The sequence below is a fragment of the Colias philodice genome, chromosome 16 (genome assembly GCF_061535455.1).
Source record: "Colias philodice isolate Cphi_HAF_F1 chromosome 16, ilColPhil1 Martin Lab GWU primary, whole genome shotgun sequence".
Lineage (NCBI taxonomy): Eukaryota > Metazoa > Arthropoda > Insecta > Lepidoptera > Pieridae > Colias > Colias philodice.
Window position 1 is genome coordinate 3,811,173 of NC_143101.1, and position 12,931 is coordinate 3,824,103.

The 12,931-nt window shown below is 31.7% G+C and overlaps 1 protein-coding gene across 1 annotated transcript; it reads left to right on the forward strand.

Moving 5' to 3' along the window:
• Positions 1–2,127: 2,127 nt before the first annotated feature.
• LOC149481565 (store-operated calcium entry regulator STIMATE-like) lies at positions 2,128–10,497 on the forward strand. Its single transcript, XM_089705267.1, has 6 exons — positions 2,128–2,488; positions 2,793–2,937; positions 3,329–3,450; positions 4,483–4,682; positions 6,088–6,162; positions 8,247–10,497. Exons 1-6 carry the CDS (start codon positions 2,365–2,367, stop codon positions 8,334–8,336), a joined length of 756 nt encoding a protein of 251 aa, XP_089561393.1. The 5' UTR covers positions 2,128–2,364; the 3' UTR covers positions 8,337–10,497.
• Positions 10,498–12,931: the final 2,434 nt, after the last annotated feature.

Sequence of the window (12,931 nt, forward strand, 5' to 3'; positions counted from 1 at the left end):
TATATCATATTACTTTTAATAAATTATTACAATTAATTGCTATAAAAAAAATCACTTTTTTTTGTTAATTTCAAAAATTTTCCAAAAAAATAGATACCCGTGATTTATATGTATAAATATGAAAATATAAGGGTTTTGGTTTGGATTAATGTCCGCTAGGATAAAGAAAATACGTTTTAAATATTACAAAACTTACCTAAACGACGAAGTGCTAGAATACTATCTATTAACCTGCAACACCCGTTGGTTACACCTCTCAAAAACAAGTAAACCGTAGAGGGATTTTAACCGTAAGCGCGTTGAGGGTAAGATTTTATGGTCGCGTCATGGCAGTACCGTCACGTCATGGAGTAAGGCGATGATTTTGGTATCTTTGAATCTTGCCAAAGAAGTTTCACTTCTGACACGATATGTGCTAGGCACACACGCTCTTTTTATGACTTTTGGTTTAGTGGATGTGTCATATTTTAGCTTTCTAAAGAATCGCTATAATGCATAATTGTATATATTTTAATTTCACCAATAAGGAAAGCAGTTTCTACAGAGAAGAGGTAGCAATAAACTCTGAACGTACTGTTGCGTGCTGTTTGAATTAGGGCCGATTTTTCAATGCTTGGATAAAGTTTATCCGTCCAATAAAGTATTGCACGATAATATTTAAATGTCACATAAACTGTCAAATACGGGCAATTAGAATACGTTTTCAAAATGGTAGTTTTATACATTATTTGACGAATAAGTTTTAACCAAGGATTGAAACATCAGCCCTTAGGATAAATTTTATTGAAGTGAAACTTCTTTATCGGGGTTGAAAAAAAATTTAGTGTAACATTTTTCCGTTACGCGCCATCTTGTTTTTAACCCTACCACGCGTGATTGACGTATTTCTGTAAAGTTGCATATAGTAAATTATTTTTTGAAAAATAAGGTCATAAAGAAGTTTCACTTCTTACGTGTGTACACTAGTACACGCACACATTTTTATTTTATTATACCTTAGAAAAGCTAAAAAAAATCTACCTGGGCTTAGCCAGGTCTAGGTATAGATAGACAAGAAAATAAGTGTCGAAGTATATTTAATCCATACTAATATTATAAATGCGGGAGTAACTCTGTCTGTCTGTCTGTTACTCAATCATGCCTTAACTACTGAACCAATTTGCATGAAATTTGGTATAGAGATATTTTGATACCCGAGAAAGGACATAGGATAGGTTTTATCCCGGAAATCCTACGGGAACGTGTTTTTCTTTGAAAACGCGGGCGAAGCCGCGGGCGGAAAGCTAGTTGGGAATAATTGCAACCAAAGAGTCGGATATGATAATACCTGTGGATAATACATAATATATGTATAGCAACTAGCAGCAAAACACAGAGCAAAATAATATTACTGTTTAATAATAAAGTATTATTAACCGACTTCAAAAAAAGGAGGAGGTTATCAATTCGGCCGGTATGTTTTTTTTTATGTTTGTACACTGATTACGCCGAGGTTTCTGAACCGATTTTGATGATTGATATTTGATTATTTTTTTGTTTGATGCGGAATGGTTTCGAATTGGTCCAACAAAAATTTGATTTGGGTAGGCCACAGGGGTAGGCCCAGTAGTTTTTATTTTATGAGCATTTTTGTCTAATCTCGATGACTTATTTGAAATCTAGCAAGTAACTTTGATTCACTTCCCGGTTACCGATAGAGCTGAAATTTTGTATACGTATGTAAATTGGATAGCGATGAAAAATTATCATGACATAGAACTGATGGAATCGGAAGGTGGCCATAGGAAATCGGTAATTAATTGACTCAACTTTATCGGGTTTGGGCTCGTTTGATTCGTGTTGAAAAATACACTAAAAAGTATTAAATAAAAATAACTACGTTAAAAACAACTGACTTCATACGGACGTCGTTCTTCATTCAGACGGTCGAACCGTACGATAATTATCGTACAAATACGATAATTTTGGGCCTAAGTTTCACTTTTACCGTGGTTTCATAAAACACACAACATTTTTTATTACAATTCCGTTTTTGAAGTCGGTTATTTTATTTTATCTGTTGATTTTTACCATAGTGTCCAAATTATTATTGTCAATGTCTTTCATATGTCTGTGATCTGTCAAATGTCAATTCATTATATTTTTGCGGATTTTAATTGTTGGGGATTTGGTGTTGGTGATGAAATTTGAATGTTGATAAAAGTTTAAATTTTACATATATTTTGGATTTGTTTTTCTTCTTGATATCTGGTGTTCTAAGTCTATCATTAGATATGTGTGTCAAGCTTAAATTTTTATAAAGTATTATACACGGAAAAATAACGCAGTTTATTTTAATTCTCGTACATCTTTTTGAGATGAAAAATGAATGATAGTTCGGATGTTATCCACTGGTCGGAACCGCACTGCTCAAAAGATGCTTTAACCGACACATATGGTTGGTTTCTGCAATTTTTGCTTGCAGTTTTAGCGTTTACATGTTTGATTGGTAAGTTGCGAGATCAGAGGTGAAGGTTGAATACTAATACAATTATGATATGATACTATCGAATTTTTTCTGCTATGTCGATGTAAAACTCATGATATAAAATGTTACTTCTACAAGCTTTCTATGTCATATAAAATTGAAGTTAAAAATTAAAATGTGTCTGTAAATGGGTAACTATTTTTAGTACATATATGAATATCCTCAAGTCTCTTACAACCAAGTTTAGCTCGTAATCCACTAGTAAATTATAAAACTCTACTTAGAAATAGAAATTAAAAAATAGTTACAAATGTTCTACTTATAGGTAAAAGATTCTGTGAGCCACGCTATGCAAGAAGACCATGGTTGATTTGGTTTTATGATACTTCGAAGCAAGGTTTGGGAGCGTTAATTATACATGCGGCTAATGTTTGGCTATCTCCATATCAGACAGGAAACCCATGTACTTGGTAAGTTTTGAATACAATAACTTGTATGAGCATGCTTAGTGTAAAAATTGAAATTAGAATCCGAACTTATTTTTAAATTTTAATATTTTAAAATATTATTAGAAACTTATTTTTTGTATATTATAAAAGCAAAATTTTATTTCAAATGTGTAGGTATCTAGAATGAACATATTAACATATAAAATGGATAATTACAGGGGGACAGAGTATTTAACCTTCACCATAATATATCACTGTCCAAAGATCATTTTTAAACTGTAGAATCAAGAAATTTATCACATAATAATTTAATATTAAAGTTTTTATTTGATTAGCAATTCTATGTATAGAAGATGTAATGTAACATATTAAATACTCTTATGAATAATTATATTTTTATTATTTGTTACAGGTACATTGTAAATTTTATGCTAGATTCTACACTAGGGCTTCTTATAATATGGGCAGGTATAAGACTTGCTCAATACTATGCAAGAGTCTATGATATACCACTTATCAATTTTGGAGAATATGGTAAGCATTTGTAAAATATATTTTTAACATATTGTTTTTTTTTAGAAATAAAAAAAATGTTGAAATTTTCTAATGGTCATGTTTCATATTATCTTCATGACCTCAAGATATGAACCTTGGCGTTCTTTAGATATAAATTATAAAACAACACAAAAATGTTTGTACAAATAATACATAACTTTCTCTTTTCATGCTCTAAAGTTTACATAACTTGAGAATTCAGTAAATATATGATATGTTGAAAGATCCACACAATTATACAATCAGCTAAACTAGTTTCGGCCGATTCTGTTGGTACACATGGCAGGACATACACATTCGTACTGTAACTAAGAATTTACTAAAAATTGATTGATTGCCCAAAAAAATTAATTACTATTAATTAATTATGTTGGAAATCCTAGAGGGAGGCCTTTGTCCAGCAGTGGACGTCCCACTGCTGAAACGAACGAATGAACAAATTATGTTGTTGAGATTTATATTATTATTTTTTAAGAAATTGTGATTACAATGTTTCAGAGGTATCATTGTGATTTCTTTCTATTGTATCATATTACAGCATTATGTTTTCAACATGCAGTAAATCAAAAATATATAAACTTTAAATTTGCAGTAATCTCTTGATTGCAAACTGTCGAAAAATTGAGAACTGTAACATTTGCTTGCATGTACGATGATTACTATTTAACAGTGTTGAATATATTACATTTATTTAACCAACTAGATAGAAATAACATAATATATAGATAGCCCGCGGTTTCGCCCGAGTTTTCGAAGAAAACCCGCATAGTTCCCGTTCCTGTTGGATTTCCAGGATAAAAAGCTAGCCTATGTCTTATTCTGGGTCTTAAACTACCTACAAAACAAATTTCATTATAATCGGCTCAGTATTATTTCCGTGAAAGAGTAACAAACATCAAGCATAAGGATGCTTGAATTTTGTGAGGACAAAATTTCGCATTTATAATATTAATAATTTATCCTACAACTTTATATATTACAATGTTTACTAAAGTAAATATATGGTACCAGGTAAACCACCAATGTGTTCAGCGTGGCTCTGCCAGTGTGTGCTGTACGCAGCGCTGGCTACGTTCGCGAAGTCCATGCTCGCTCTGGTTCTGCAACTGCCGATCGTTCAAGCTGTGCTCTCAACGCTGAGACTGTCACCTGTGTCCGATCCACGGCTTGAACTCGCTGTTGTTATGCTCATCATACCTTTCTTTGTTAATGTGAGTATTTTTTAGTATAGTGGTAGTTAATGTTAGTATTTTTTTATTTTAGTACTTACATAATATATTTCTAATTTTAATATTTTTTAGTATAGGCAGTAGTAAGAACCGGTGGGGGACCAACCTTCACTGATCTCATAACCAGATGATTTTTTATCAAATATAATTTATAAACAAATATGCCTATGATAACTTGCCTATCAAAAAATCCTTTATGTAGTGTAGTCATTGAAATAATTATTGTAACAGAGTGTAAGATAGGCTAATAATAATTGAAAGAGTTAGGAAGAAGGGTAAAAGGAAAGAAAGAGATAGAGATTGATGTCTTTACAATAATTTTATTTCAAACTAGCGGTCTGCCCCGGCTTCGCCCGTGGTACATGTTTACGTTTTCTCTACATAAGAACCATCCTCGTACTTCCAGGAATATAATAAAAAAAGAATTATCGAAATCGGTTCAGCCGTTCTCGAGTTATGCGCTTACCAACACATTTTGCGATTCATTTTTATATATTTCAAATAATTGTCTGATCAAAATACAAAAAACTCAAAATTTGATCACATAAACATAACATGTGAAATCAACATAAATTAATTAGTCATTACTCTAATTAGGAGGATATTACTATCTCTAGCTAAGATAAAGCAAAGTCCAATAAATGTTGTCATTGCAAGGACATAGGTACTTATAGTAGAGTTTCTTATTGAAATGACTCCACTTTAGAACTGAAAATTGAATTACGTAAAAAGAACCAGTTTTATAATGCAATTTTACACCTAGGGTTATTAAAAGTATCTGGTAAAGCATTATGTACGTCTTTTAGTATTCACTAGCTGTGCTCCGCGGTTTCACCCGCATTGCTCCGCTCCTGTTGGTATTAGCGTGATGATATATAGCCTATACTCCATAGCCTTCCTTGATAAATGGGAACCAAAAGAGTTTTTCAAATCGGACCCGTAGTTGCTGAGATTGGCGCGTTCAAACAAACAAACTCTTCATAGTCCGGGATCCATCGCCCATTTTTGCAAGTGATTACAAATCAAAATTTTTTATCCTTGTTTCCTCTGGTAGCTACCACAATCGAGAGTTTCGTACATGAAATTATTGGGCATCTCATCAAAATAAAGCTACTCACGAAAAATTAGCTTGATAGTAATCACTTGCAAAAATGGGCGATGGATCCCGGACTATCAGCTTTATAGTATTAGTATATGTAGTATAGATTTGTTCTATGACCTATGTATGATAATTAAGTGCACATGTTTTGATATCAATGAATTGATAACCAATTGAAATTTTATTTACTTCGTAATATGTCTGATTATTCAGCTTGAAAGATAAATAATTATTCATGTTTTCATATTATTCCAATGGTTGCTTTTTTCACACTTTTTTTCTTTTCAGATTCTCATATTTTGGGTAACAGATAACTTCCTTATGTATCATCCGCGAGGTGTCAGCACTAAATTAAAGACTAAGGTAAATAATAAATATTAAATATGTAGCTATGTATTTTACCGATGTAAAATAACAGGATTATAATAAAGATACATTATGAAAACTGAATGTAAGTACCTAATATTATAAATATTAAAAGTAAAATTAATTATTTTTCAAATCAGTTAACAATTTCATTTTTTACATTAATTACAATTTAATCATGGACTTACTTCTATATACTACTAGCGGTCCGCCCCGGCTTCGCTCGTGGTACATATTAACGTTTTCTCTACATAAAGACCATCCTCGTACTTCAAGGAATATAATAAAAAAAGAATTATCGAAATCGGTCCACCCGTTCACGCGTAATGCCGTGACCAAGGAAAACGGGTTTCATTTTTATATATATGAAAGTACATTATTTCATCTACATATTTTTTTTTATGTAGATGAAATAATGTACTTATAATATTTAATGCGGAGCTGATGTAATTTGCACGCCATTTATGGCTAATGTGTTGATTCGAATTGTAATGTAATTTTATTTTGTTATCTTTGTACCAATACACATTATGCAAATAAAGACATTTATTTATTTATTCTAATTAAACGAGGTCTGACCGAGAGACAAACAATATTGAGACAATAATAATTATTAAAACCGACCATTTATTTTCCTTTAATTATTATTCATACAGTTAACGTTTTTATTTTGCAAATATGTTGTAACGTCACAAAAATATGTTATGCTTTATAGCTGATGTTCAAAATATTTTCGTATATTATGCCAGTCTAATTTAACATTTCTAGAAGTACAAGAAAAATCTTAACAATTATATGTAAAATAATAAAACATGGGAAAAAGAACAGTTGATAAATTAAGTACTTTAAATAAACGAATCGATCGGCTGCATACAAATTAATTATTTACTACCGATTGGCGACTGAATGTCGCAGTTATGTTTTATATTATGACATTGTTTATCTATTGGATAGTGACATAATATTACGCACTGTCGAATTGTATGGATTATTTAAACTAATATATAACACGGCTTAACAAAATACATACACGTTTTCGTTTCTTGTTATCGAAAATTTAGTGATACCAAAAGTGATACACAATATGCCTTTCTTAAAGAGATTATCTAAAATCTAAATGTATAAGTAGTTTACCAGTGTATTTTGGAAAGCTCATCTTTATTTTATCTCAAGTTCATAACACCATTATATAAAATAATAGATAGCACAAACGAATAGTTTTTTTGTGTGTGGTGTCTCTCAATGTTAGCCAGAAGGGCTTCTACATCTTAACGCGGACGCGTGGTAGCGACATGCGCAAGGGCATCCCCCCTTGACGGGGATCTCGAACCTCGGCTTGGGCTGACGCTTGAGTGGAGGAGGCCAGATTAAGGGAAGTCGGACGGGACGAATAGTATTGTCGAGATAGCATAACGTTCTGGTGTCTGATCTATATTATCAATTATGTATTCATATTTATTAACAATTATAATTAAAAAAATGCAAAAATTGGTTTATATAAAAAACTAGCAAACCGGGCGAACTCCGTTTCGCCACCAGAGACACCTTTTCTTTGCTATAAACCTTACGGAGCCCGAGACCTTTCCAACGAATGCAAATCCGTGGAAATCGGTTCGCGCGTTCTGGAGTTATAGCGTCAGGAAGGAAAACCCGACTCATTTTTATATAGTAGATGTTTCTTCTATACATATTGCAGACAGTGCCTAAATAAATACTTCTCAATAGCTAAATAATGACGCAAGTAACATTAAAAATCTTACGTGTCAATGTTGTATTAAATTTGGTGGATATAATATAATGAGCAACATGGCTCATTACTAAGATTTTAATTGTAGGTCAAGGTTACATAAGGTTGGGTGAACGTGCAAAAAATCGAAGTTGTTCATTTTATATTCATAGCACATAGTATACCAATTTTCTTGTAATTTATGACGTTTGTTTATTGTTAAGCAAACCAAAGACAAAAAAGTAGATGCCGCAAAATACTTAAATGAAAAAATAAGTTTTGAATTTTTGAGTTTCAATACTAATTAAAATTTCGCATATTAATATACTTACATATATTTTTTCATTAATTACAGGTGCGTTACCAGTCCATAAAGAAGGATAAGACCTGTTCTGATGAGGAGGAGCATTCGGCTGATGAACGTCTTCTCGGCGCGAGTGTATGACCAATGCTGAAGCCCAGTGCGTTACGGGCCTAATATCTTAGATAAGTGCTCAACTCACATCACTATAGTTATAGTTTTTTTTTTTTGCGCGGGAAATACATGGCCATTTACTTTTTTATTATAAAAAAAAATCACAAAAAGAAACAACCAACTGGCCGATAAAACAGCATTCGACCAATAGCAATCAAGTTCCTTTTTTGAATGTATTCTAGAATGAGATTGATTGATTGGCTATGTGCTAATATTTCGATTTTTAAAAACGCAGTAAATGTGTTATTTTTTTAGTGATATTATCATATTTTTTTTATTTTGTATTTTATGCTCTATTTCTTTCAAATAGTTCAGACCAAAGCGTAGCCCGGCATTATCTAATTAGCAGTAATTACATAAAAATCGATATTACTATGTAACATACATCAATGTTTTTAAATTGGTAAAATGTGAACTAGAAATATTTTGTATATTGATGTTTTGAAAGCGGTTGTCTGTGCGTAAGTTATGGTGCTTTTATGAATATATTGTATTTATTTAATCACAGCTTGTAATGGATTGTAAAGTTCAATCAATATTTATCTGTAAAAGCAAATAATTGATATTTTTGTGCAGGAATAATAGCTTGTCTTTAGTTAAAAGCATCCGAAGTAGAACAATAAAGGTATTTTTGTAATCTATGAAATACTCTACAGAAAGTTCTGTGAGATTTCATCTGTATAAAATTACTAAACAAAATTCGTATATTATGCTATGTATATTTTTGAGATTTAAATATGGCAGCTCATATTTTGTATATTTTGACAAATTTTGGGACACGATTTTATAAATACGTACGATATACAGTACACAGTATGAATGCAATTTGTCAGCTTATTTTGAACATACATATTGACTCGGACACTTATATATGACTAAATTCAAAAGAAAAATCTATGTAATAATCGGAGTGAGTAGGGTCAAAAGATTTTGTGTTCGCAAACTCCGTCGTAGTAAAAAATTAACATAAGAAAGTATGTACATACTTATATTATTGTATAGTTAAATATATCATATTCAAGCTTACGATGCATATTTTGAGACGATTTTTTGGGAATACTCAATTGTATACTGTACTAGCTTACCGCCCGCGGCTTGTTTGTCTAAAACCTAATAAATTATATACTAAAACCTTCCTCTTGAATCACTCTATCTATTAAAAAAACCGCATCAAAATCCGTTGCGTAGTTTTAAAGATTAAAGCATACAAAGGGACATAGGGACACAGAAAGCGACTTTGTTTTATACTATGTAGTAATGCTTCGTTTTGGCAACATTTAAAATAGGTAGATAGAAGATAAAATTTTTGACTTAAGTATCGATGTCTATGGTCTTTAAATTATCAAAGATCAAACTTGACTGTTTATAAGTAATCTTTATTGCATTGGTATAAAGTCTCTTACTGTAACTTTTACTGTAACTCTTTGGTGCAACAGTAATTATGTTTATGCTGTTCGGGAAAATTCTGAAAGGTAAGAAAAAGTACTGCTTGTACCCAAACCTAGTTTTGAGGAATTAACTTGCTCCCTATTTTTCTAAACATATCTAATGAAATATCATTTTAGTTCTCATATCATATTTCTTTATTCTTTGGATTGTTTTTAGTTAATATGGTTCGGTTTGAAAATTTGGCTTAAAATTTCTAGATTCGTGTAAAGTTTTAGGGTAATTTATATATTATACTGTGATTTCTGTATCTTTCCAATTAGTTTCTTTTGTAAATGTAATGTACATAATCGCAAAACAATTTGGTCTCGATAAAAATTTGCCAAATATTTTCATAATATTCCATTAGAATATACATTATATACAACCTTTACAGTGCTTAAGTATTAAAAATAAAAATATTTTTTGATTTTTTAATGATGTTCCTAAAATAAGTACTTATTATTAACCTCGTAGTGCCATTTTATCGAATAAAAAAATATAACATCGAATAAAGACTGAGAAAGTCGATTGTTATTAAATTGTTGGTTTTATTTATTGTTGGACTTAAATTTTGTTATTTTTAACTTACATTCCTTAAATAATTGTTTATATATAACATACATATACCTATATATGCCAACATTGCGAATCTTGTTAATTTTCATCTAAATATATAAAAATACCTAGCGAAATGCACATAATGTTTAACCAATTAACCGTTTTGTCCCAAAGAAATTAACGTCACAATGTTAATAAATTTATTTGAATACGTTTTGGTTTTATATAATCGCTTATAACACGGTCTAAGAAATACAGAATAATCTACAAGAACTACTGAATACTAACGATCTGATATACATATTCGTTGATTTGGGGGATCAATCACTAGAAGATAAATAGGTAAATAGCAACAAAGTGTCAATCTTTTAAAGATTACATTCACATTAAATTTATAATTCTCATACTCATTGGCGACCATTAACTTAGTACTCAATATTTTATCCATTTTAAATAACTTTTTACTATAAAAAGATACGCATTCATTAAATTAAAAACAAAATCTTATAATGTTTTAGAAGAAATTATAAGAGCGAGCGCGCACGAGCAACTTTGTCTCCGCAACTATTTTGTCTCCGCAACTATTTTGTCTCTTCACCCATGAGCTAGTATGAAAGTGCGCGCACGTAGCGACGCAACTCCCCATACTTTTGATGGGAGAGACAAAATAGTTGCGGAGACAAAGTTGCTCGTGCGCGCTCGCTCTAAGAGATATTAATAAAAATCTGTACACACAGAATAGAATAGATAAAAATTACAAACGAAGAGGTTGGACAATTGTGCATTGCATATATCTCAAGTATATTGTAATCTCAGAATATCTCAATCTCGTCAAATGGTTTTTATAATAAATGTCCAAAAATTTGGGGAAAGAAAAGTAAGCAAACACTTTGTCTGGTTTTGTCTTACAAATATTATCTACTAGCGGTCCGCCCCGGCTTCGCCCGTGGTACATGTTTACGTTTTCTCTACATAAGAACCATCCTCGTACTTCAAGGAATATAATAAAAAAAGAATTATCGAAATCTGTTCAGCCGTTCTCGAGTTATGCGCTTACCAACACATTTTGCGATTCATTTTTATATATAAGAGAAGAAGATAATTATCTTAAATTCCGTTTAGATCCATTCAAGTAAATATTTTAATAGATACAATTTTATACCCGCAACTCTATCTTTTTTTAAATAAAACTATACCCGCAAAATCTATCTTTTTTTAAATAAAAGCTCTATAAATGTCTGGTGATTGATCCTCGTAAAAATATTTACCTATTATATATTTGATATAAAAGATGGAATTGTGATCGAGTATCGTGTAAATAATAATGTAAGAAAAGTTTTGTGGGAACTGAATGTACACATGTATATAAGTACTATATAATATTGACACGTACGTGTTTGTGCATTTGTTTATTGCTTAGATTAAGGATTGGTCTCCGCGCGCGCGCTACGACTAGATACCGCCCCACCTAAAAACAATAGCTCTGTGAGTGCGGCAACTCATTTCTGTAGTGTGTGTTAGGCAATTTGTAAAGACGCTAGTGTGTGTGAAGAATTGGGCTGCCAGCTACATAAATTTTACCTCATAAATGGGAAATCTGCCATCTTGGAAAGAAGTTTGAAAAATATTTTTTTTCATCCTGACCTGGCCGGGAATCGAATCCATGAACGATTTGAGTCGCATGACTCAAATCCACTTGCGACGCTACTATACTATAGTCACAAAGGTTGTTTAAAAGTAAAAAAGCGGAAATAAAAAAAATAACATTATATGAGTCAGTTAAACATTTTTAAACAGAAATAAATTATTGTTATTATACTCTTTTATATAATGTATTAGTAATAGTATTGAAAAAAAAGTTCAAATTATTGCTAAAAGATTTCCTCAACCACGTGTATTTTTTTGGATATGCAATACGGCAACACTGAATGGCGTCGTATTTTCGTAGAAAAAAATTTCGAAGTAAAGGAGAAATTTCGAATAATACGATACTTAGTGATGGTACGTGATCCCAGTGTCTTTCTTATTTTTTGTTGTATTATTTTTAAATAGTTTTATGGCACAAATAGGCATTTTACTTCAGATTTTGTTCAAAATCTTTATAAACTATCGGTTCGCCCTCTCCACACAATGCTTGTGACACGACTGGCTTGGGTACGCCGAATTCGGCGTACTTTTAGTTGCCGCATTTTTCAAGTACGCCGGCGGCATCTAGTCGTAGCGCGCGCGCGGAGACCAATCCTTAATCTAATAGCGGCAGTACACATGGGGCCAAGGCGTTGGGCCAACGTGTTGGGAAAAAATGAAGATTCCTGTTCACACATTGGCGTACTGATCATTCTGCATTGGCGCTTCAAGGATGGACGTAGTCCGTAGAAGTTCTTGCAGCCGCGGCAATTTATTTATACAGTGCGTTTAATTATTACGTACATGTGCATCAATAACAATGAATGTACTCTGCCGTCTGCGATGATACCATTTTCCAATCTCTATTGTCCTTTTTTATTTCTGTATAAATAAAACATTATTATGTTTAGATTTTTTCAAATGTTTTTAAGCCTTATATCCACTTGAGCATG